Source organism: Microcaecilia unicolor, chromosome 2 (assembly GCF_901765095.1).
Source record: "Microcaecilia unicolor chromosome 2, aMicUni1.1, whole genome shotgun sequence".
NCBI classification, from domain to species: Eukaryota; Metazoa; Chordata; class Amphibia; order Gymnophiona; family Siphonopidae; genus Microcaecilia; species Microcaecilia unicolor.
Genome location: NC_044032.1, coordinates 130,828,231 through 130,855,133, shown reverse-complemented (window position 1 = coordinate 130,855,133; position 26,903 = coordinate 130,828,231). Strand labels below are relative to the sequence as shown.

The 26,903-nt window shown below is 41.6% G+C and overlaps 1 protein-coding gene across 3 annotated transcripts in view; it reads left to right on the top strand.

Moving 5' to 3' along the window:
* The window catches only part of RAD17 (RAD17 checkpoint clamp loader component), a 79,061-nt gene that overhangs the window by 34,374 nt on the left and 17,784 nt on the right, over positions 1-26,903 (top strand). For 2 of the 3 annotated variants that reach the window (XM_030193329.1, XM_030193328.1), the window contains exons 7-14: positions 206-258; positions 354-479; positions 577-646; positions 11,836-11,947; positions 15,091-15,288; positions 17,801-17,886; positions 23,206-23,352; positions 24,583-24,729. In XM_030193329.1, the coding sequence (XP_030049189.1) occupies positions 206-258; positions 354-479; positions 577-646; positions 11,836-11,947; positions 15,091-15,288; positions 17,801-17,886; positions 23,206-23,352; positions 24,583-24,729 (939 nt within the window). Of the gene's footprint in view, positions 1-205; positions 259-353; positions 480-576; positions 647-11,835; positions 11,948-15,090; positions 15,289-17,800; positions 17,887-23,205; positions 23,353-24,582; positions 24,740-26,903 lie in introns of all 3 variants that reach the window. The other variant, XM_030193330.1, reaches the window with a different exon arrangement.

The following is a 26,903-nucleotide window of genomic DNA, read 5'->3' as shown; positions in this document are numbered from 1 at the left end:
GGAGGGAATAAGTTGGTGAACTTACACTGACCATATTTGTTTTAAATAACACTATTTTTTTAGTGAGTTGGAAACACTGCTAATTTTAAGCAGTGAACAAATCCTGATTTGATTTTCTTATCCCATACTTGTTCTGGAATACCGCCTTCTGTTCCTTTTCCCTCCACGTGCCTGCTTCTGATGATTATGTATGTGTTTTCAACAGGACTTGCCAAACGTATTCTACAGAGAGCCTGCCAGCTTGCATCAAATTCTGAGGTGAGTGATAAATATAAAGGGGCTTGTTGTAAGGGGAGGCTAACAGCTAGATCCAGCAGGAACTAACCTGAAATCTACACATGTTTTAACTCTAGGCGGTTTGTGCAGATTGGTCGTTGTCCCCTGGTGTTCATAGTCTCTGATAGTATCAGTGGAGATAGCAACCAGAGATTGCTGTTCCCCAAGGAGATCCAGGAAGAGCTCTCCTTTTCTAATATTAGGTGAGGAAGAATTTTTACCACACACATTGCTCTGCCTGTGAGAGAAAGCTGGAAGTTTGTCACGTGGTACTTACTTTATTGTGGTTATCATTGACAGTTTCAACCCTGTGGCTCCAACAAGCATGATGAAAGTACTTAATCGAATAGCCACTGCTGAGGCTAATAGGGTAAGTCACCAAGAATTCTATAATGATGAACTTGTATAATTCAATTTTTTTTCAGATTATTGTAGAATATTTCTGGGTCTGCCAACAATAAAACCTACAGCATTTGAAATTCTGATTAATTGGGAGTAGGTAAGGCACATGAGAATGCTGTACCTGTTCCCAGTCCTTCATAAAGCTGACAACATAAAGCTGAAGCCAGTAGGCGGAGCTTGCCACCATTTTCACTCACCCAAAACAATAGCAAACGCTATTGAAAACAATAGGAAACGTTTATTAGAAATAAGGGACTACCTTTGCGTAGTCCATCTTAAAACGTCAAACTCTGTTCCATTTGGATAGGCAGTGCCTTAAAAGGTGCAAGACAAAATATTTTTTTCTTTCTTTGTTTACTTATATAGCTTTTTAATTTATTTGAAAGCTTCCGTGTGAAGATATAACTATCATGAAATAAAAATTGAATATCGCTAAAACAGCTTAAAAAATTATTGTAGCTGGTAGAAACAGCAGTTATAAACTCTGTATTTTGTGCTCGTTTTTCTACACTGTTATGTACAATGCAGATGGCCACATTTCAGTGAGGATATCCTGTTTCCTGATGGGTTCATCTTAACTTGGGAAGCCTGGTGTTGTAAAGATGGAATATATTGAAATTAAATAGAAGTAAAATTAAACTCTCATTGGGGCACTTGTAATTTTTTATTTATTTATTTTTTTGTTACATTTGTACCCCACGCTTTCCCACTCATGGCAGGCTCAATGCGGCTTACATATTGTATACAGGTACTTATTTGTACCTGGGGCAATGGAGGGTTAATCACATCTTCACTTAATCTGTTTTGTAGAAGTTTACATTTTAGATACACAAATGGATTATTTTGTTTTGAGCATGTTTCAGAAACAATTGGTTTTATAAGTCAAAATAAAAATACATATTTTGTTGTTTTATTCAGATATCTTTTGTTTAAACATAACTAAATGGGCTATAAGTCCATAATGCAGTCCATTGATTTTCTTATATTTTGTTCTTGTGATGACTTATACTCCATTGACTTATATTCCATTCACTCAGTTTTTAAGATGGGTGGATATGTTCTTCAGATGTAGACTTTAAACAAAAAACTAAAGAGCTGAGTACGAAATTTGCGCAGCGGGATTATCCAAGAGAAATAGTGAAATGAGCAGCAAGAAGAGCTCTATACAATCCAAGAGATGCATTGTTACAATATAAGGCAGGAAGATGATGATATTCCATTTGTGACTAAATTTAATGCTACCACAAATGTACTTTATAAGGCAGTAAAAAAACATTTTGAGATGTTTAAAGTCCATCAGGTGTTTGAAAGAACGAGACTGCTGTTTTCGTATCAGCGTGGATGTAACCTTGGAGATCTATTGAGCACGAATGACATATGATCTCAGAGACAGCTTCGATACCTACGACAAGGAAAACAGAGAAAATGTGATCCCTGTTCGGTTTGCAATATAATGTTGGAGGCAAGGGAATTTATTCATTCATCAACTGGAAAGAAGTGCATTTTGAGAATTGACACTACTTGTGAATCCAGCACAAAAATAAACATACAAGTGCTGTTCGAAGACTGACCTTATTATGTTTGACAGAATCATGGTTGAAGGTGAGTGAAGGAGTGAATTTTAGTGAGTATTTGTCTGAGCTAGAGAAAAATCAGGGAGGGAAGAACCTGGTTCCCAAAATAATTGAGGCCTGGCCATAAAATGTATCGGCTTTGGCCAAATGCCTCCCCTTCCAAATATCCTCATCTAGTACAGTGATCAAAGGATTTCTTTATAAAGCAGTTTCCTACAACCTACTTGTATATACAATAAAGCAGAGTAGCTGGAGAATAGGGATGGATTTTGGATTTCTCCTTCTTCTTGAATAGAACTATGGTTAGGCAATGATGATCTAGAGAGATGTGGATTTTAGGTATGTGTACTTAGGGAAATAGCTGCTGGAGGAGGGGTAACAGGAAATGAGAACTTTACCCAAGCTACTGCAGCATTGAAATAAGAAATAAAACAAGAAAATAATTAATACAGGCCTTGGCTGTAAAAGGCACCTGAAATTAAATAAGGGTCAGCTGTAGGTGCACTAGGCACAGCAGGCACATAGAGGCAGGCAGAGCTTAAAAGAGATTAAATGAAAGTCAAGGACATAAAATAAATCACAAAGAGAAGAACCCCAGTATGATTCACCCTCAGAGGATAAGTTTCATACTTTGTTTGCATTATATGTTTTTCCTTTTCATGCACAAGGCAGGTAGCTACTGGACCAGTATTAGGGCCCCAGGCAATAATACCATTAAGGTGGTATAACAGGTTGCAAAAATACAATTTTATGTTTCTCACACTATTTAAGAATATTGGGCCTGTCCCCAGTTAGCATGAGTCCCCTTCTGATCAGTGTATGGTGATTTGTTCTGGGGACGTAAAAGGGATGCTGTACCAACTGGGCAATTTCCCATATATCTGCAAGAGACGCCTCTTGTTTAACTCCTGAAGAAGACTGAAGAGACATTAACATCCACAGGCACAGGAATTTCTACTAAAGCTATAGGACTGGATTTATAAAGGTAACACCTGCAACAATGGAAAGCAGGGAATCTGATGTAGGAGACCCATAGTGCAGAGCTTAACAAGAAAGACATAGGAGGCTTTGTGGTAGGTCAGCTCTCAAAATTTAGCGACTTGAGAGGCTGCTGAGCCCTCATGAGTATTGAAGGAACCCTCTGCTGTCCTTTTAGATATCATGATATACTTGTCCATAGGACCCATAACAGCAACAGCACAGAAGGGCCTTTGTTCTTACACTTGTGCTCATCTATAAAGAGAGTCAAAGATTTAAAAAATAATAATTCAACTATTCCACTCAGCAGGTCTTCACCCTCGTTCTTTGTCACAGCTCTGAAAGGGCTCCAAAGGGGAAAGACCTGCTCCTTCAGGCATGTGCCTGCGGTCACACGCCACAGGCAGCCTTCCCTTTGTACTGGTTGCTGGCCACTTGATATGATGTTATAAGCCAGCAAACTTCCCTGCCACAGTGTTCTCAGTAATTGTTGTTGTTCCAGATAGCTGAGGTAAGGCCCACTTACAGGCACATTTCCTTTACTTTAGCCATGAATTTGAATTAACAACTTATTAACTGATCAATTAAATCCATGTACTCCCTTTCTAAACCAGGTATCCACTAGAGACTACCAACAGCTACTCCAAAAAGTCACACTTAAAGCTACAATGTTATATAAATTGTACATCAAATGACTGTTTACAAATGATACATACTAGGAAACATTTTGTTCATGAGCACTGCAACAACAATACAGTAATTTCAGTCATTATTAGATTACAGCCTTTGTCATGAAGACATGATTGTGCAATCTGGAGAAGAATTGTGCAAATGAAGTAAAAAAAACAAACAAAAAACCCTTAAGTTTCATCACCATTAGTGAGAGCGTTGCTACTGTTAACCTTCTACCTACATTCAAAACTGTGGTTCAGGTAAATTCCTTTGAAAACTGTCCTAATAACTAGGACAATAAAACAAAACAAAAAAAATGTTTAAACCTCTTATAAAGTTACTATATTTACCATTTAAATAAGAAGGAAAAATAATCGGGGTTCAGATCGTGCTGCTTCCATTGACATTGCTTATGGCTTTTGGCAAGACACTTGACCATCCATTGCCTTGGTTACAGCTTAGATTGTAAGCCCACCACTTAAGCAGGGAAATATTTGTGTACCAGATTGTAATACATTTGGAAAAATTGAGTAATTAAAATCAAGTTCTTTTGGATCTGTTTTCCATTTTTTTTTTTGTAAGCTGTCCTTTTGGCTTTTATAGCCTTTTTTCACCTTTACATTTAGTTTATGCTGGCAGATGTTCAGTTTTTCTTTAATCTTTTTTTTTAATATGTGGTATGTATTTGACTGGACTTCCAAGAGGGTGTTTATAAAGAGTGTCCACACTTCATGCAAATGTTTAACCTTTGCAGTGCTCCTTTGATAAAATAAAGACATTAGAAATAGTGTCTCCCTTTTAAAGTTAAATGCTACTGCAGCAAATTTCCATAATGTTCTCTGTCCAGTAAATGTCAAATTTGATTTCCTTAGGAGTGTCATTGGCAAACAGCCCCACCATAATTACCCCTTGTACCAGGTTCTTCATTCAAGTGAGGATTAGCTCTAAATCACTTTTCTCTTGTGCCAGGACCAGCTGCTCCATGAAACAATCATTTGACATCTGTGAATTTAATTGAAATCTCTCACTATTATGTGCCAATTTTTTGTTAGCATTTCACTGTCCGTTCCTTCATTCTGGCAGAAGGAAGAGAGGGAGTCCAAAGCATGGGAAACCAAGTCGCGCAAAAAAGCACAATTGGCCTCCAAGAATGGGCTGGCATCCAAAGTTTATTGAAGGACCCAACACAGGCCATGTTTTGGTGGAACCCCTTTGTCAGGGGTCTATTAAAACCAATATAAAAATATTTACATACAAACTTATTGTATATAATAATTTGCACCTCCGTCTGGATGCCTGGGTTCGTAACGCACTTCCCATTGGTCCGTCCTGGCGATGATGTCAGAGGGCAGATCAGTGAGAGGGAACCAGCACCAGCCAGCAGAGGTGAGTAGAGAATCAGCCCCCTCTCCTCAGAGTTCCATGCCCCCTCCCTCCCTCTCCTCCCCTCCGAGTTACAGGCCCCCCTCCCCTTCGAGTTGCAGGAGGACGTTCCTGCCCACCTCTCCTGGCCCCATGCCTCCCTCCCTCTCGCTCTCTCCCCTCGGAGTGCAAGCACGATCTGTCTGGCAGCCCCTCACCTTCCTGTGTGCTGGCTGTAATTTAAAAATTCTTACCTCGGGGTCCGGCGTCTGCAGTGAAGGTGAGCGGCACTTCAGACTGCCTTCCCATGTGTCTCAGCTCTGCCTCTGGTCCTGCCCTTCCGGAAACAGGAAATGAGGGCGGGACCAGAGGCAGAGCTGAGACACATAGGAAGGCAGTCTGAAGCACCGCTTGCCTTCACTGCAGATGCTGGACACTGAAGTAAGAATTTTTAAATTACCGCCGGCACACAGGAAGGCGAGGGGCTGCCGGAGGACAGGTCGTGCTTGCACTCGGAGGGGACAGAGAGAGAGGGAGGGAGGCGCGGGGGTATGGAACTTGGAGGAGAGGGGGGCCGTGGAACTCGAAGGGGAAGGGAGGGGCGTCCTGGAACTCGAAGGGGAGGGAGGGGGTCCTGGAAGGGGAGGGGTGCCTGGACCTCGGAGGAGAGGGAGGGAGGGGGGCATGGAACTCAGAAGAAAGAGAGGGAGAGAAGGAGGTAGGGAGGGGGGCGTGGAACCTTGCTAGCGCCCGTTTCATTTCTTTCGGAAATGGGCCTCTTTTACTAGTAAGCTTATAAAGGATAATTAAAATAAGTGTCTAAACTTAAAATTTATTTTATTTATTTGTTGCATTTGTATCCCACATTTTCCCACCTATTTGCAGGCTCAATGTGGCTTACAATGTGACGTTATTGGTAGATAATAGATTGGAAGATAAGTTAGTGTTTCATAGAGAACATGGATGACATAATAGAAATTAAACAAGCAGATATAAGAAAAAAAGAAAAAAACCAGTTCTGATTATAGTTAAGGTGGAGATGTGTTGCAGAGCATATACAAAAACATGGACTGATGAGACAAAGTCAGCACGGATTTAGTGAAGGGAAGTCTTGCCTCACCAATCTAATGCATTTTTTTGAGGGGGTAAGCAAACATGTGGACAATGGGGAGGCGGTTGATATTGTATATCTGGATTTTCAGAAGGCGTTTGACAAAGTGCCGCACGAAAGACTCCTGAAGAAATTGCAGAGTCATGGAATCGGAGGTAGGGTATTATTATGGATTAAGAACTGGTTGAAAGATAGGAAGCAGAGAGTAGGATTGCGTGGCCAGTATTCTCAGTGGAGGAGGGTAGTTAGTGGGGTCCCGCAGGGGTCTGTGCTGGGTCCGTTGCTTTTTAATGTATTTATAAATGACCTAGAGATGGGAATAACTAGTGAGGTAATTAAATTCGCCGATGACACAAAATTATTCAGGGTCGTCAAGTCGCAGGAGGAATGTGAACGATTACAGGAGGACCTTGCGAGACTGGGAGAATGGGCGTGCAAGTGGCAGATGAAGTTCAATGTTGACAAGTGCAAAGTGATGCATGTGGGTAAGAGGAACCCGAATTATAGCTACGTCTTGCAAGGTTCCGCGTTAGGAGTTACGGATCAAGAAAGGGATCTGGGTGTCGTCGTCGATGATACGCTGAAACCTTCTGCTCAGTGTGCTGCTGCGGCTAGGAAAGCGAATAGAATGTTGGGTGTTATTAGGAAGGGTATGGAGTCCAGGTGTGCGGATGTTATAATGCCGTTGTATCGCTCCATGGTGCGACCGCACCTGGAGTATTGTGTTCAGTACTGGTCTCCGTATCTCAAAAAAGATATAGTAGAATTGGAAAAGGTACAGCGAAGGGCGACGAAAATGATAGTGGGGATGGGACGACTTTCCTATGAAGAGAGGCTGAGAAGGCTAGGGCTTTTCAGCTTGGAGAAGAGACGGCTGAGGGGAGATATGATAGAAGTGTATAAAATAATGAGTGGAATGGATCGGGTGGATGTGAAGTGACTGTTCACGCTATCCAAAAATACTAGGACTAGAGGGCATGAGTTGAAGCTACAGTGTGGTAAATTTAAAACGAATCGGAGAAAATTTTTCTTCACCCAACGTGTAATTAGACTCTGGAATTCATTGCCGGAGAACGTGGTACGGGCGGTTAGCTTGACGGAGTTTAAAAAGGGGTTAGATAGATTCCTAAAGGACAAGTCCATAGACCGCTATTAAATGGACTGGAAAAATTCCTCATTTTTAGGTATAACTTGTCTGGAATGTTTTTACGTTTGGGGAGCGTGCCAGGTGCCCTTGACCTGGATTGGCCACTGTCGGTGACAGGATGCTGGGCTAGATGGACCTTTGGTCTTTCCCAGTATGGCACTACTTATGTACTTATGTACTTATGATCTTTGTGGTATGCCTTGTTGAAAAGGTGGGTCTTCAGAGATTTACGAAAGTTAGTTAATTCATATATAGTTTTTAAATTGAGCGGTAATGCGTTCTGTAGCTGTGTGCTCAGGTATGAAAAGTTTGACGCATGCGTTACTTTGTATTTTAGACTTTTACAGCTGGGGAAGTGAAGATTAAGGAATGTGCGGGATGATCTTTTAGCGTTCCTGGGTGGCAAGTCTACCAGGTCTGACATGTAGGCTGGGGCATCTCCGTGAATGATTTTATGAACTAGAGAGCATACCTTGAACGTGATAAGTTCTTTAAGTGGAAGCCAGTATAGCTTTTCTCTTAGGGGTTTAGCACTTTCGTATTTTGTTTTTCCAAATATGAGTCTGGCTGCAGTGTTTTGGGCAGTTTGAAGTTTCTTGATGATTTGCTCTTTACAGCCAGCGTAGAGTGCATTGCAGTAATCTAGGTGACTAAGCACTATTGACTGTACCAGGTTGCGAAAGATGGTCCTTGGGAAGAAAGGTCTTACTCTTTTTAGTTTCCACATTGAATGGAACATCTTCTTAGTTGTATTTTTCACATGACTTTCAAGTGTAAGATTTCGATCAATGGTAACTCCAAGAATTTTCAGGGTGTCTGAAATGGGAAGGGACAAGTTTGGTGTGTTTATGGTGGTGAATTTGCTCGTGTTATGTTGTGAGGTGAGTATAAGACATTGTGTTTTTTCTGCATTAAGTTTCAACTGAAATGCATCCGCCCATGAATACATGATACGGAAGCTTTGGTTGATGTCGTTAATGATTTCCTTTAAATCGTGTTTGAACGGAATGTAAATCATTACGTCATCTGCATATATGTATGGATTGAGGTTTTGACTGGATAATAATTTGGCCAAGGGTGTCATCATTAGGTTGAAGAGAGTCGGCGAGAGGGGGAATCCTTGAGGGACTCCACATTCAGGTATCCATGTGGCTGATGTGGTTGAGTTAGATATCACTTGGTATGATCTTGTGGTCAGGAAGCCCTTAAACCAATTGAGAACATTGTCTCCGATTCCGAAGTATTCTAGGATGTGTAGTAATATTCCATGATCAACCATGTCGAAAGCACTATGTCGAATTGTAGAAGAAGTATGTTTTTGCCAGTTGCGATCGCTTGTTTAAATTTAGTCAGGAGAATAACTAGTACTGTTTCAGTGCTGTGGTAATCGAGATAACATAAATGAAAAAATACAAGTGTAGACATAATACAATGACATCTTGGAAAACAAAATGATCCATATAAATAATTAGCAGACATAAATAATATTAAAATAGTGAAATTGCCATCAATATAATTATTACAATCAGAATATTGTCCTCTGTTACTTCAAAAATCAGTGGGTAATACCAACACAATCAAAGGTTAAAACTAGAGAACACATAAGAAAATTACAGATAAAAAGGTGGAAGCTGTTTGACACACAAGTGTATAAAAATATATAGTAGGCAGTCAAGTAGCATAATAAGAACATAAGAGTGGCCAAGCCAGGTCACAGAAACCCAATTAGTGGCAGCATTCTATGCTACCAGTCCTGGGGCTTGCAGTTGCTTCCCCATGTCTGTCTCAATAAATTAAACCATACAAATTCTATAACAACTGTTATGACATTTATATTCACTCTTTTTATTAAATACTGTATTATTATCTCAAGTTTTGTTCAACACATACTACTCCTATCATTAAAACTTTTAACACATACCAACATCACTACACATTCTTACAATCACTCATTCCTACAAACTACATAACCAATACCGTTTACTAAATATTCATACATTACTAGTGCAAACTTCAGTCCATATTCCTCACAGTCACTGCAAAATAGTAGAGTCTATAGTTACTCCGTTACAAAGAAATAGTTGTTATTAAAGTGTATTTCACGCTGAACTTTCACTTAATCTTCCCATATATCAATGTTCAATACAACTGTGTTTCTTCACCAGAAAAGTGGGTACTTGGAAACATTGCAGCCATTTTCATATTCCATGCAGGACCAGAGGACATGCGACTGTCTCTTCATCACTTTAACTAAGAATTGCTGACTCCATGTTGGTTGCTTGTTCTTACAGCTTCATCCAAACACACGCAGTAAGAACAAGAAGCAACCAACATGGAGTCAGCAGTTCTTAGATAAAGTGATAAAGAGACAGTCGCATGTCCTCTGGTCCTGCATGGAATTCTATAATGGCTATTGGCAAGTCAGTTTTGGGGCACCAATAGTTTGGCACAGCCACTTATGTCACCTCAACAGCAGGCATAAGTGGGCACGTCTGAGTACACCAAGCAATGCGTGCACCTGACAGAATTCTATTACTAGGTGTATTACTATTACTAGGTGGCACACCCATGCAAATGTCGCCTTGCAGTTGCACACTATCTCCCGGGTTCTTTATATGGCACCCAGATTTGGGCATGATCCTGAGATGTGAACACAACTTAATTGGCTAACGATCCATTAACGAGCAGTAATTGGTCACTAACAGCCAATTACTAAGCTTAATTGGCACCAATTAGGATTTGCGCACACACATGGCTACATTATATTTGGCAACGCTTGGTGCCCAAATCCCATAGGCTGCAACTCAAGAGTCATGGCCATGGGAGGGCATGTTGGGGTATTCTGAAAATTTGCATTCGTTGTTACAGAATAATGGGTAAGGGCATGCTAAAGTTGGGCACCAGCATTTATACAAGGTTTCAGCAGGTGTAAATCCAGCGCCCAAAGTTTAGGGTGTGGGAATCAGCACCAAGCATAACTCTGTAAGGCGCACCAATTTTTGAGTGCTGTTTATAGAATCCTGCCATAGATGATTTAGGTTCACTGTTTAAAGAATAGCACATTACACATATGCACTAAACTGCCAATTATTGGTGCCAATCACACAAGTAAGTGCTAGTATTCTGTATACTTGTACACACTATTGCCAACTAAATTTAGGCACCCTTTACAGAATTGTCTATGTAGTGTCTGCCTTCTTCAGTCTGATGAATATTGCATTTAGAAGGATGGAAACATCTCCAGCAATGGAGTTTTCTTATCTGGCACATGGTGGTAGTCTAGCTACTGGAGCATATGGAGGGGAAGCTGCTGATGCCACTGCGTTCTTCTAGGGAGTAGAATTTAAGGACTAAGGGGGAAGGAAATGGCTTGGAAAAAAAGCTGGATGGAAAGGAGAGAGAGTGGTTGAAGGAAAGAAGGTAGACAAAGGGGATGGTGTGGAGCAAAATGAGTAAAAGTGCCCAAAAAGCACAGCAAAAAATAATGTTTAAAAAATGGGAATTTCATTTTTTTCTGACTGCTAAAATGTTTTGTCCGGTACCCAGAATTTCTCAAATCACCCTCCTCCACTCTTCTCCCACAGTGACATTCAGAATAACCATTGATGCAGCAAAATCAAAATATATATTCAACTTAGCTTAATAGAATTGACTATATTAATGCCCTGATTTCATTTAAATACAAATTTATGACATCTTAAAATTGTACACTTTGCCTTTACAATTTATATCCAGATTTCTGTGTAGGCTGTTTTATCTTAAGTAGCTTTACAAAGCAACAGATGTGGTTTGCAATCATATAACAACATAAAGGGAATCCTATACCTGTTTGTAGTTTAACAAAAGACTGCTTTGGATGAATTTCTTCAAAAAGGTGGTAAATAAATCCCAATGAATGAATGAATCATTGACTGACTCTTTGGATCTGAGCAATAACAGCCTTTTCTCATGTTGGCAATACAAAGTGAATTAAGTTTGAAGTAAGTGGATGTTTCCAGATCTCAGTATAAGATGCTTTCTACTTCAGCAGCTGTTTGGACTGGCAGGATGAGGCTCCCTACGGCCTTTGTTGATGGTGGGGAGCACAACTCCCCTTTGGTGCTGCTTCTGGACAACTATGGTGTTGTCATACTAGTTATGTATGATGTTCCTTTGCCACAGTTCAGTGTTCTCCATGGTAGCACAGCAGTGTTTCACATGTGAGCAGGAATGACCTGAGGTAGAAACTGAACTGTCCCACACCTTTTTCTTTTATGAGCATTGTATTGATATCTCCTCAATTCCTTTAACCTGAGGCCATTTCTTACTTTTAGAGTGGAGGAAGAGTTGCTGTTCCTGATAAAACTACTCTGGAGCTGCTTTGTTGTGGGAGCTCGGGTGACATTAGAAGTGCAATAAACAGTCTCCAGTTTTCTTCTTTAATAGGTAATTGAAGAGATTGATAATTAAGTCTTAACAATGCAGGGCAGACAATGAAATCACTTATCTTGCCTGTGGTGTGGCATAGAAGGGGAAGGGGTACACTTAAAATGTTTACTGTTGTTTTAAGGACTTTAGGTTCATCATTATTTTCCACATGTATTCTCTTAAGTGTTTTCATATGAAACAAATTGCTAGTGAAGGAGGATACATATCAAGAATCTAATAAACATTAACATAGCAAGCCAAGTTATCTTTATTGGATTCTTAATATACTTCTTTTCTGTGGTACAACCAAAGCAGTTTACATATTACATGTAAATCATTTTTTTTCTTTGTTGAGCTCACAGTCTTTTGTAACTGGGTCAATGGAGGGTTAAGTAACTTGCCCAGAGTTACAAGGAAACACAGTGGGAATCAAACTCTGTTCCCTCAGTTCTCAGCCCACAGCGCCAACCATTAGTTCTGTGTTGTTGCTGGAGCCCAGCTCAGAGTTTTCTTCCTGTGTCTTATGTCCTGACCTTTTATTTGTATTTCTCTAGACTGAGTTTTTGTTGTTGTTAAAACGAGTTATGAACTTAAAGAACTTAACTGTATTTCATAGTCCATAGATGACAAAACTTTTCTCTTAGTTTTGTCATCTTTGGACTATGAGATACATATAAGTTCTTTAAGTTCATAACTGCAGAGATACTTTTTGAACTTTTAATTCAGTAAAGCCTAATGTGCAATGATAGATTCTAGTGGCTGGAATATTGTGTTTTTCACATTTAAATTAGTAGCTTATAAGTTTCTGAGCACATTGTACACATTATTTGGAAACTAGTAAATAAGGCCCGTTTCTGACACAAATGAAACTGGCGCTAGCAAGGTTTTCCTCGGAGTGTGTATGTTTCAGAGAGTGTGTGTGAGAGTGAGTGTGTGAGAGAGTGGATGTGCGAGTGTCTGTGTGTGTGACAGAGAGAGAGTGAGTCTGGGTGCAAGTGTGTCTGTGAGAGAGTGTGTGTGTGTGTTTGAATGAGAGTGTATTTGAGACAGTGAGTGTGTGAGAGAGTGTGTGTGTGTGTTTGAATGAGAGTGTATTTGAGACAGTGAGTGTGTGAGAGAGTGTGTGTGTGTGTTTGAATGAGAGTGTATTTGAGACAGTGAGTGTGTGAGAGAGAGTGTGTTTGACACAGATACACTGTGTGTGAGAGAACGTGTGTGAGACAGAGTGAGTGTGAGAGAGTATGTGTGTGATACACAGACTCTGTGAGAACGAGAGTGTGTGAGAGTGACTCTGTGACACATAGAGAGTGAATGTGATATAGTGTGAGAGACTGTGTGAGAGTGAGAGAGAGAAAGACACTGACTGTGAGCTAGAGAGTGTGTGTGTGACAGAGATACCTCCCCCCCTCCATCTGTGGTGTGGGGACCCCTCCCCCTCCCCTCTGGTCTCAGGATCCCCTCCCCTGTCAGGTCTCAGGACCCCCTCTTCCCTCTGTGTTCCCCTCCCCTCTGGTCTCAGGTCCCCCTGCCCCTCCCCTCCCCTCTGTGTGGTTGGCAGCACCGTGCGAGTGTTTGTGTGTGAGAGAGAGAGAGAGTGAGACTGGGTGCGAGTGTGTCTGTGAGAGAGAGTGTGTGTGCGATTCTCCTCTGTCCCCTGCCCCACCTCCAGCCACCCAGCGATTGTCGTCTCCCCTGCCCCACCTCCAGCCACCCAGCGATTCTCCTGTCTTCTCTGCCCCCCCTCCAGCCACCCAGCGATTTATCCTCTGTCCCGTGGCCCCCCTTCAGCCACCCAGAGATTATGCTGTCTCCCCTGCCCCCCCTTCAGCCATCCAGCGATTATGCTGTCTCCCCTGCCCCCTCCTGCCACCCAGCGATTTATCCTCTGTCCCCTGACCCCCTTCAGCCACCCAGCGATTATGCTGTCTCCCCTGCCCCCCTTCAGCCATCCAGCGATTCTCCTGTCTCCCCTGTCCCCCCTCCAGCCACCCAGTGATTCTCCTCTCTCCGCTGCCCCCCCTCAAGCCATCCAGTGATTCTCCTCTGTCCCCTGTCCCCCCTCCAGCCACCCAGCGATTGTCATCTGTCCCCTGATTAGGTCCGTCGAAGTGGCGGCGTTATTGAAAGCCCTGGCCGTCTGTAGCCTGGCCGTCTCCAGCCTTCGATTTCGTTCCCTCAGTCCTCCTCCTTTCTGCTTACCCGCCCTCGACGTCATAACGTATTGACTTCTGTAGCCTGTCCGTCTCCAGCCTTCGATTTCGTTCCCTCACCAGTCCTGCCTTCAGATTCCCCGCCCTCGACACCATGACATTTTGACGCGAGAGCGGTGCCCGCCCTCGACGTCATCTCGTTTTGACGCGAGGGCGGGGCATAGAGAGATGTGACACCGTTACGAACCCTTCACTGAAGCCACGGAGTCAGCTTCAGAACGTTGGAGGTTTGGAGAAGACCTTTTATGTTAAGTAAAACTGAGGTGCTCCTATATTGATCTGCTCTAGAACACCGTGCTGACAGATGGAAAGGAATGCAACATAAAGACATGAACAGTGGACTTGAGACAGGAGATTTTTAAATACAGGGTGAATGGAATAGTCACATGTTTTTTATACCATAAAAGTGTATGGGAAATATATTAAGAATAACAAATCAAAGAGACTAACAACCTAAAGAGAAAGCATAGTCGAGGAACAGGCAAATTTATAATATCTTCAGCAAAACAGTTAAAATAGGCAGGCAAGATAAGTGACTGATTGGGAGATGAAGAGATGACAGCAGTAGTGGCACAGAATTTGGATGCAAATTTTACATAGTATAACACCCATACCCCTACCTTCCCACCCCTTAGATGTGCTGACATGCTCTCAAGGCTGGCCAACAGCAGTTTAGCCTACCCAGTATGGCAGTGGCCACGGGAACCAATCAGACAGCTGAGGGAGAGGGAAAGTGCTGGGAGGGGATGAAGAAGGCAGGGTGCCAACAGCAACCTTTGCTTAGGTTGCTGTTTTGCTCCATGATGGTCCTGATTTTGGGAAATGTACCTAGTACTATGACTTTTAAATGGAGCTGGCCTGATCTCTCTGGACTTTTGTACGAGTTGACATGTCTTTGTAAACAACTGTATGTTCTTTAATCCAGAGTTCTTGTTAACCTATCTGTCACAGATTCCTCTCTTCAGAACACCCCATGGCCAATCAAGAGGGAGAAAACTAGTCACAAACCAGGGAAATTGTCATCCAAAGCAAAGCCAAAACAGAATTTGGAAAAGGCTTTAGACAAACAGGAACAGTTACAACCAATTGGTGGCAAAGATGCTTCACTTTTCCTTTTCCGAGCCCTGGGAAAAATCCTGTACTGCAAAAGTAAGTGGCATAGATAAACTCACAAGCCAAGATTTCTAAATAGTGCTTACTCTGAGAAAGATTTGCAGTTTGTTTTGTCTATTTGGTTTCATTCAACATGAAGGTTAGTTTGTTGGTAACAGAGGCTTCATCTGCCTCAGTACAAGCTGGCTTCACATGGACAGTTTGGTTTGCAAACTATTAGTGAAACAGCTAGTATTCCTTCTTACTGTTTCAGTGTTCATTGATTCTGTAGTATTGCTTTCTGAGAGCAAGAGACCCCCCCCCCCCCCCCTACCATTCTTCACATGTTCTTGTTTACTCTTGTTCATTTTTCTGATTCAGCAAGGATCTGGGTATTATCTTTGATTCAGCTTTCTCTCTCATCTCCAGTTCTGATTCTTGCTTAGTTATGATTTACACAATGCTGCAAGACTATAAAGAAAATTGAGGTGCTAAGGCTAGCCCAGTGGCTGCATAATGCTGCCATGCGGAAGGTCCTGAATTTGATTCCTGGCTGAGATCTTCTGCTCACTTCTCAGCCTCCTGGGGGGAGAGGAGGGACAAAAGGAGTCGTCATAGCTTTCGTGCAAAGGTGACATAATGGTCAGATTTAGTGTCCATGATTGCAGGGTTCTGAAATGATTCCTGATGCAGGATCACTCGGCTGAGAACTTCTGCTGCAATGACTAGACTAAGTAAGTTGGGTGGTGATATAAAATAGAGGAAAAATCCTGCGGTAGGTATGGTGCCAGCGTCCTTGTGTCAACTTAACTGAAAGCCCAAAGGAACAAGGGGAAGCTTCCAGATTTCCAGATGTAAAACAAAACAAACAGAGCAAAGCAAAGGAAAAAAAATCTTCATAAAAAAAAACCTTCATTTTCCTTTTGCAAGACCAGTTAAGATATACTGGGGCCTTCTGGGGCTTGAGACGTCATCCTGCTGGGGCTAGAAGCATGTGTGAATTAGAGAGCTGCACGGCTTCCGTCCCCGCGGGAATCCTGCGGAACCCGCGGGATTCCCGCAGGGACAGAGGCAGTTCCTGCGGGGTTCCCGCGGGGATGGAAGCCGTTCTACGGGGTTCCCGTGGGGACAGAGGCAGTTCCTGCGGGGTTCCCACGGGGATGGAACCAGTTCTGTGGGCTTCCCGTGTAAGTGTAAGCTGCACCTGCACCAGCCTCTCATCTACCGAACACCAATTTATTTGAGTGCTGTCTCCTCCTCCTCCTCCTCCTCTTCTTCCTTGCTTTAACAGCATAAATGTGGAAAGTCTTCCATTAAGGAGGTGGTAGAGTCACAAATGATGACGGAATTCAAAAAGGCGTGGGATGAACACAGAGGATCTCTAATTAGAAAATGGAAGTTATATAAAAGCTAACCTTAAATGGCTGCATGTGTGTGGATATGTCAAGTGACACTTAGATGGCGACTCTGGCTGTGATGAACTAGAGCTGATACCTGGCAGACTTGTATGGTCTGTGTCTAATACATGGCAATCTGGTGTAGGATGGGCTGGAAAGGGCTTAGATAGCAAATTCAGTGGCGGGAACATGAGGACAGTGCTGGACAGACTTTTACGGTCTTGTGTCCCACAAATGAGAACATGAATAGGCTGGAGTGGGCTTCGATGTCAACTCCAGCAGTTGGAACATAAGGATGGGGCCAGATAGACTTCTGTGGTCTTTGTTCCAGAAACACGAAAGAAAGACCATAATCAAGTATATAATATCACACTCGATTTAATGATGAATTGATCATGAGTGTGACTATTGGGCAGAGTGGATGGACCGTTCAGGTCTATTTGCTGTCACTTACTATGTTACTATTAATCCTCTTTGCTCCCAGGCTGGTGCACAGACCTCAGCTCTGACACAGGCATGAGAATCAGATGTCACCTGATCTACTGGCGCGTGCATGTGGCGGCCTCTCAGCACACACTGCCAGTGAATCAGAGACAAATCTTACATGTGCGCACCAGAGTGTTCCAAGTTCCAACTTCCGTTCCTTCCTTGCCTACAGTGCTGTGGCTCAAATCCAGAAAGAGAATGAGGGAGCTGACTGGAACTTTCTTTTATGTACTATTAAATTCTTACGGGGATGGGTGGGGATGGGTTAAATTCTTATGGGGATGGGTGGGAATGGATTAAATTCTTGCGGGGACGGGTGGGGACGGGTTGGGATGGTATAAATTTTTGCGGGGATGGGTGGGGAAGGGTAAGATTCCAGTGGGGATGGGTGGGGACGGGTAAGATTCCAGCAGGGACAGGCGGGGATGGGTAAGATTTCTGTCCCCGTGCAACTCTCTAGTGTGAATGCTCTAAAGGTTTTCAGAAATCAGGAGTGAATAATCAGGGAAATGATAATGCAGCCACTTTCCATTTAACGTGTTAATGTTAAGCCATTAGCAACAACTCAGCTCAGACAGTTGAATAGAGAATAATTTCAGGTTGTCACAACCATGCTGTAATGCTGCTATGTGAGAAGGGCGCAGGTGCTGTTGATTAAACTGAACAAATATGTACCTGCTTTACAGGGGAGCCAGCCACAGAATCTCATCTTCCTCGCCTGCCACTTCATCTATCAACACATGAGCGAGACCCATTACTAGTTGAACCAGAGGTAACCTTTATTCTCATCTCTTAAATGAACCAAGCTAGTTAGCTTTATAACCATATTTTGGGTGGTGCTTTCTTCTGATCTATTTAGCTCAAACCTTTGCCCGGAAGAAAGAAATATTTGCTTCTGCACTGCTGTGTTGTTTCATTGAGGCAGAGAGAGCTCACTTTCCATTCCTACTGTTGCTTGGCATGCTGGGCATATGTTGTATTCAAAAGCGCTTTTTTAGGGTTTATTATTTAAATGTGTAAAATCTCAATATTACTAATATGGCATGACTTCTTTTTTAAAAATCTGATATTAACATGACCTTAATATACCCTTAATTTTTTTTTTAAAGATATGATAAAGTTAAGAGCAAGTCCTCACTGCTGCCTAAAGCAAGTTGGATAGGAGACAACCTTATTTCCTTGTGTGCACATTATTGTTTTGAGAGGACCTTGGCTGCAGGACAGAGAGTCTTTTAGTACATCCGGCATGGCTTCTCAGCCCCTTGGCTAAGAACAAATGTATAAGCTATAAGTTGAGGATAGCCCCTTTTTGGCTTTTTGGTAGAGAGAGAGAATCTGTACAGTATGGGGGAGTTAATGGCCTATCACTTGACCTCACTGAAGAGAGAGAAGTGTTTCGACTGTTGCTAATACAGGAAGAAGCAATAAAACATGATGACAGATAAAGATCATTTTGCACATTCCATTTGCCCATTTGTACCTCCTGATCAGCTTTACAAGCTCTTTCCCTCAGAAATCCTCTATGCTTTCCCAAGTTGTCCCCATCATTCTTGAATTCTGATATTATTCTTGTTTCCACCAACTCAGTTAGGAGGCTGTTCATACATCTGCCACCCTCTCTGTAAAGAAATATTTTCTTAGATTATTGTTTTATTCTACCCCTTTTTTAGGACCCCTCATTCTAGAGTCTCCTTTCCATTCCATAACAGATCTCACATCCCATCTAAATTTCATGCTTCAGCGGGGTATTTTCCCTAAAGAAAAAGGCAACATCCTGCTCACCCCAATACCAAAAGACACCAAGAAAAAAATTGGCATTACCAACTACCGCCCAGTAGCATCTATCCCATTAGTAGTCAAACTTATGGAAGGACTGGTGACCAAACATCTCAACGACTACATAAACAAATTCACTATACTACATGAGTCACAATCAGGATTCCGACCCCAACATAGCACCGAAACAGTACTGCTCACTCTCCTATCCAAATTCAAGCAGGAGATAGCAATAGGCAAAAGCATTCTCCTCCTTCAATTTGACATGTCCAGTGCGTTCGACATGGTTTAACCATAATATATTGCTAAGACTCCTAGACTATTTCAGAATTGGTGGTAACACTCTCAACTGGATTAAGGGCTTTCTAACCACAAGAACATACCAAGTGAAATCAAGCACCAACATATCGTCACCCTGGAAACCAGACTGTGGAGTACCACAGGGATCACCACTATCACCGATCCTTTTCAACCTCATGACGGTCCCACTAGCCAAAGCCTTATTCACACAAGGCCTTAATCCATTCATTTACGCTGATGACGACACACTTTACATCCCCTACAAGCATGATTTAGCAGAAATCACCAATAAAATCAAGCTCAGCTTAAACATCTTGAACTCATGGGCAAAAGCATTCCAACTAAAACTCAATACAGAAAAAACACACTCTCATCATTTCATCCCAATACAACACATACAAACCCATAAACATTAACACCCCAGGATACACCCTCCCTATTTCAGACAGCCTGAAAATTCTCAGAGTAACAATCAACCGAAACCTCCAACTAGAGTCCCAAGCTGAACTCACCATAAAGAAAATGTTTCTCTCAATGTGGAAACTAAAACGTGTGAAACCATTCTTCCCGAGGGAAATATTTTGCAACCTGGTACAGTCAATGGTACTAAGCCACGCAGACTATTGTAACGGAATCTATGCAGGATGCAAAGAACAAATCATAAAGAGACTTCAAACTGCCCAAAACACAGCAGCACGGCTTATATATGGAAAAACGCGTTTTGACAGTGCCAAACCACTCCGAGAAAAACTGCACTGGCTTCCAATTAAAAGGAACGTATCGCATTCAAAATCTGCATGACAGTTCACAAAATCATCTACGGCGAGGCACCGGGATACATGACGGACCTCATCGACCTACCACTCAGGAAACACTATAAAATCAGCACGATCATACCTGAACCTCCACTGCCCAAGCAGCAAAGGACTCAAATACAAATCCAACTATGCATCCAGCTTTTCCTACCAGAGCGCACAATTGTGGAATGCATTACCAAAAGCAGTAAAAACCACACTCGACCACATGAATTTCCGGAAAGCACTAAAAATAGAACTGTTCAGAAGGGCATACCCCACCAACCCAACATAAAAACCTGGACATTTGTGACACAACGTAACCAAAGATCGTAACGGACATATCCTAACTCTTTCTTTCCCTCTCTAAGTTCTCCCCAACTGTCTTTACATTACATGTATCTCACTCTACCATAAATAAATAATATCACCTTGATATTACTCGCAACTTGTATTTGTTCATACCGGAATCGGATAACGCCAATTATGGTACTATGTAAGCCACATTGAGCCTGCAAAGAGGTGGGAAAATGTGGGATACAAATGCAACAAATGAAAAAATAAATAATAAAAATAAAATAAAGAGAACTCTTTCCAGTGCATTTATTCCTTGGAGGTATTTAAATGTCTCTCGTATCTGTCCTTTACCTCCTTGGTACAAATGTTTAGATCTTTGTCTGTCCTCTTATGCTTTATGGTGAAAACTTTTGATCATTTTATTAGATGCCCTTGAGATGACAGAGGATGATAGTAATAGAACTCACTCTGGGGAGAGCGTGATAATTAGCGGTGGTCCTCAAGGACTGGTTATATTCAGTATCTTTGAGTGATATGGCAGAAGGGTTAGAAGGTAAAGTTTGTTTATTTGCAGATGATAGGAGAATCTGCAAAAGAGTGGACATCCCTGAGGGAGTATGCAGAAACCCTGAGGAATAGTCAGATGTTTGGCAAATAAAACTAATTGAAAAAAAGGTGCAGAGTCATGCATTTGGGGTGCAGAAATGCAAAGGCAAGAGAGGAAGTGACATCACTGACCATGACATTTGCACTCTTAGAGTTCCAAGACAGTTCTGTAGTGAAACAGGGCTTACAGTGGGAGATGGCAGAATTTAAAATAGTGAATTACTTCACCCAGTTGGTGATCTGATACTGAAGTAAGCCAATTCTTTAAAGGAGACCTGACCACTATCATATAATTAGAGCTTCCCACCTCTAGGTACCCCTCTTGGGCCTGTCTTACAATCACTGGCGGTCTAGGGGTGTAGTCAGGGCAGGAGTGATCCCCAGTCACTCCTGCCCATGCTGGCTGTGCTCTCAAAATGGCTGTCATGACCTTTAGTGGCAATCTCATGAGACTGCCACAAGAGGTCATGGCAGCCATTTTGAGAGTAGAGCCGACATTGGCAAGAGCAACTGGGGATCACTGCTTCCCTGAATATACCATTAGACCACCAGAGATTGTAAGATAGTCTTTTGGGAGAGGGGTGGCTACTCTTTGCTTTCTGTGTATGTGTGAATGCTCCAAATAAATGCATTTGAAGTTTATGTATTAGAAAAGTAGAGAGGTGTGGTAGCTGTGTTAGTCCACTTTGAAAGGTAATCAATAAAAATAAAACATGGAAAAGAAAATAAGATGATACTTTTTTTATTGGACATAACTTAATACATTTCTTGATTAGCTTTCGAAGGTTGCCCTTCTTCGTGACATTAGAAATAAGCAAATGTTGGTAGATGACAGTATATATGAGTGAAACATCAAGGCATTTCAGTGACAGTCTATATGCATGGAGACAGGGGATGGGTGAAACATCAAAGCATTTCAGTGACAGACTAACAGGATGGGCGTGGATAGGTGAGAGTCAGGGAGACAGGAGAGCAATACAATTTTATGCTTTGTAATGGGCTACAAAACCCTGTCTGGTGGGTGTCAAAATATTTAATCTAGCCCATTACAAAGCATAAAATTGTATTTTGTATTTTATTTATTTATTTTATTGCATTTGTATCCCACATTTTCCCACCATTTTGCGGGCTCAGTGTGGCTTACAATAAGTTGTGAGTGATAGAAATACAATTTGTTACTACTCGGTTATGGATTACATTGTGAGGAGTTATGCGAGACAAACTCAGAGTATCATTAAGGAATATAACAATGGAAAAGAGCAGTGAAACATTGGGGGAAACAACAGGAAACTAAAAGGGGCAGTACATAACAACAAGAAAGCATATGGTATACATTTTCTGTGAGTAGAGGTATGAGTGTGGTGAGATTACAGTATTGCTCTCCTGTCTCCCTGACTCTCACCTATCCACCCCCATCCTGTTAGACTGTCACTGAAATGCTTTGATGTTTCACTTATCCCCTGTCTCCATGCATATAGACTGTCACTGAAATGCTTTGATGTTTCGCTCATATATACTGTCATCTACCAACATTTGCTTATTTCCGATCTGACGAAGAAGGGCAACCTTCAAAAGCTAATCAAGAAATGTATTATGTCCAATAAAAAAGGTATCATCTTATTTTTTTTTCCATGTTTTATTTCTATTGATTATATTAGAAAATAATTTGAGAAATGTTTGCTCTTGATTGTAGTTTTTCAGAGCATGTAGTCTCCACATTCAGTGACATCAATGTGGTTTTTTTATTCTGTATTGTGCATCAGGCTGATATGGAGGCATATTTTCAAAGCACTTTGGGAGGCTAAGTTCCATAGGTTTCTATGGAACTTTGGGAGGCTAAGTGCTTTGAAAATGAGCCTCATAATGTCCACAGTGTAGACCAGTGTCTGAACTCTTTTACCCTATTTTAGTAAGAATGTACACCATGCTTGTCTTTAATCAGTTTTATAACTAAATACAAAACAGGAAACATCTCGATAGTACTTTCAGCTGAAGGTGTTTAGATCGTTTCAGTAGCAGTTTCAGTCAGCCTTCTTGGATGTGTAGAAATAAGGGTCATATACCAAGTTCTATTTCATCATCTCTTCTGCAAATCTCTGCACTCTTTTCATTCACTGACTTTGTCACTTCAAGGATTTAAACTAGAAATGCCATTTGCAGTCTTTTTATTTCATCTGGGGTGCTTGTGGGCCTAAATGTGGATGGGAGGATTCTGATTCTTGACCCGGTATGTTCTGCAAAGTGAGATATATATTTTTTGTTAGTTTATTTTGTTAATGCTGTAACTTTGTACATTATTTCTCTTTTATTAAATATAGGTCGTTGTAGAAAAGTCGCACATGCCTGGGGATCTGTTTAATTTATACTTGCATCAAAACTATCTTGATTTCTTGACTGATATTGATGATGTCGTCAGGACTAGCGAGTATATGAGCACAGCAGACATTCTCACAGGGGACTGGAATGTAAGAGTTATTCACCTCAGTACTAAGCTCTCTTTCTGCTTTCTTGCTCATGTAAAACAAAATAGCTGCACTTGTACACAGTGGGCGTCCGATTCTCACCTCTGTCTAGCAGTCACATGAAGCAAGAGGGAAAAGCATGCAGAGCTTGGTTGTTCTACTTATTTCTACTACTATTTATTATTTCTATAGCACTACTAGACATACGTAGCTCTGTGCTCAAACACAAGAGGCAGTTCCTGCTCATAGAGATAGGTATAAAGGGTGGAAAGTTAGTTTCAGCGGGTAGATTTGGAGGTTTGGGTGTAGCTGGGTAGGGCATAGAGGAGAAGAATAGAAAAAGAGAGGCATTTTAGAATTCTCTAACTGCGAAGTTTTGTTATATCAAAGCTTCTGTGCTGCCAAAGCTGAAGCTGCTTTTCTTACAGAAGTATTCCATTATTTTTTGGGGAGTTATTCTTGCCCCCAGATGGACAAATGGGTAGACATATTCTCAGCCCCTTATATATAATTCTTTCCACTTTCCTGTAGGTTGGAAAGAATGAGGCATAAGTTGTCCTAGTGTATTATTTATCTAGTAAAATATATTTATGTAAGTAAGTAAATCACTTAGCTAAAATAGGTCACGATTCGGACAAGTATGGTGAGGTTTGGAGACTTGCTGAAGCTGTCGATATCCAACATATGGAGGGAGGATGTGGTAAAGTAGCTATGAGGAAAAACAGAGGGACAGTGACAAGGAGAAATATCTAGAACTCTATCTTGGAAAGGAGAGATTAAAATTTAACACATGTTTTTTTCAGTGAACGTTCAATATAAATTACATTTAGGTACTGTAGGTATTTTCTCTTGCCCTTGAGGGCTTACAGACTGTCTATACCTGGGTGTTAAGTGGCTTGCCCAAAGTCACACAAATCAGCAGTGGGATTTGAACCCTGGCTTCCCTAGTTTTGAGCCTACTCCTCCTCCACTTATTTATACCATTGTAATCTGTAGACCTCCAGCCTCCTGTCTGATCATAAGGAAAGCAGAGCCAGAGTGTTTGACACGTTCAGGTTTTACCTGTGCGTCTTTCTTTTTGTAGGTACTGTTCACCTTTCTAACATAAAACATTAATTTCTTATATTTCCTTCACTATAACACACTTGATCACAGTAAAACCGGCAATCAAAATTGATAGGCCTCTGTGGCTACACCTTGTGTTGTCTAATATATGACATTTTTCTTTCCCAGTCTCGCGCTACTCTAAGAGAGTACAGTGCTTCTGTGGCCACTAGAGGTGTGATGCATTCCAACACTGCAAGAGCGTCTGCCCACTGCCAAGGAGGAGTGGGGTTTAAACCTTTACATAAACCCCAGTGGCTACTAATCAACAAGAAGGTAAAGCATGGTGTGTACTGAGAGGGAAGATATATGACAGTGGATATCTTGTGAGAAGTATTTCACTGTGGGGCTCATTTTCGAAAGAGAAAAACGTCTGAAAAGTAGCATAAACCAGCATTTGGACATTTTTCTCACAACAATGCCCCAAATCAGTATTTTTGAAACCTATTTTTCAGATGCTTTTCTATGCTGTTTTTTTCTGCAGTGCGTCCAAATCTCAAGGGGGAGTGTTAAGGGCGGGATTTGAGCGTTCCGTGGACGTTTTTCAGCTATAATGGAACACAACAAAACCTAAGACGTTTAAGCTAGATCTGTTTTTATAACGAATATGGCACAAAAAGGTGCCCTAAATAACCAGATGACCACTGGAAAGAATCAGGAACGACCCACCAATTCCCACCCCAGTGGTCACTGATCCCCTCCCACCCCCAAAAATGTGAATAAAAATATGACTACCAGCCTCTACGACAGCCTCAGATGTTATAGCCAGGTCTATTAGAACAGCATGCAGGTCCCTGGAGTAGTATAGTAGTCGCTGCAGTGCAATATGGAATTAGGAACTCTGGTTTCTATCTTCCTCTACCTGTCACACATGATGGAAACTATGACCACTCACAAAGTCACCAAAACCCTACTGTACCCACATAGTGCTTCCTTCACCCATAAGGGCTATTGTGGTGGTGTACAGTGGGGGGCAATAGGTTTTGGGTGGGTTTTAGAGGTCTCAGAGTACAAGATAAGGGAGCAAAGGTGAGATGTGTACCTGGGAGCATTTTTATGAAGTGCACAGATCGTGGCAACATTCCATGCTACAAACCCCAGGGCAAGCAGTTGCTTCCCCATGTCTGTCTCAGTAGCAGACTATGGACTTTTCCTCCAGGAACTTGTCCAAACCTTTTTTTAAACTCAGATATGCTAACTACTGTTACCAAATCCTCCAACAAAGAGTTCCTAAGTTTAACCATCCGTTGGGTGAAAAAATATTCCCTCCTATTTGTTTTAAAAGTATTTCCATGTAACTTCCTTGAGTGTCCCCTAGCCTTTGTACTTTTGGAACGAGTAAAAAATTGATTTACTTCTACTTGTTTTATACCACTCAGGATTTTGTAGACCTCAATCATTTCTCCCCTCATCCATCTCTTTTCCATGCTGAAGAGCCCTAACCTTTTTAGCCTTTCCTTATACGAGAGGAGTTCCATCCCCCTTTATCATTTTGGTCGCTCTTCTTTGAACCTTTTCTAATTCCGCTGTATCTATTTTGAGATACGGCGACCAGAACTGAACACAAAATACTCAAGGTGCAGTAATACAGTGACATTATAGTATTTTCGGTCTTACTCACCATCCCTTTCCTAATAATTCCTAGTATCCTGTTTGCTTTTTTTGCCCGCCACTGCACACTGAACAGAAGATTCAGCGTATTATCTACAACGACACCTAGATCTTTTTCTTGAGTGCTGACCCCTGAGGTGGACCCTAGCATCAGGTACCTATGATTCGGATTATTCTTTCCAATGTGCATCACTTTGCATTTGTCCACATTAAATTTCATTTGCCATTTGGTTGCCCAGTCTTCCAATTTCGTAAGGTCTTCCTGCAATATTTCACAGTCCGCACGTGTTTTAACAACCTTGAATAGTTTTGTGTCATCTGCAAATTTAATCACCTCACTTGTTGTTCTGATTTCCATATAATTTATAAATATATTAAATAGCACTGATCTCATTTGAGAGAAATGACAATTTAACCCTACCCTCTGTTTTCTGTCCAATAACCAATTCCTAATCCACACCAGAACCTTGCCTCTTATCCTAGGACTCTTTCATTTTCTCAGTAGTCTCTCATGAGGAACTTTATCAAAAACATTCTGAAAATCTAGATACACTACATCAACCGGCTCACTCTTATCCGCATGTTTATTCGCGCCTTCAAAGAAATGAAGCAGATTGGTGAGGCATGACTTCCCTTTGCTGAACCCATGCTGACTCTGTCCCATTAAACCATGTTTGTCTACATGTTCTGTAATTTTAATCTATATAATAGTTTCCACTGTTTTGCCCGGCACCAATGTCATGGTTACCGGTCTGTAATTTCCCGGATCACCCTGGAATCCTTTTTAAAAATCGATGTCACATTGGCCACCCTCCAATCTTCAGGTACTATGGACGATT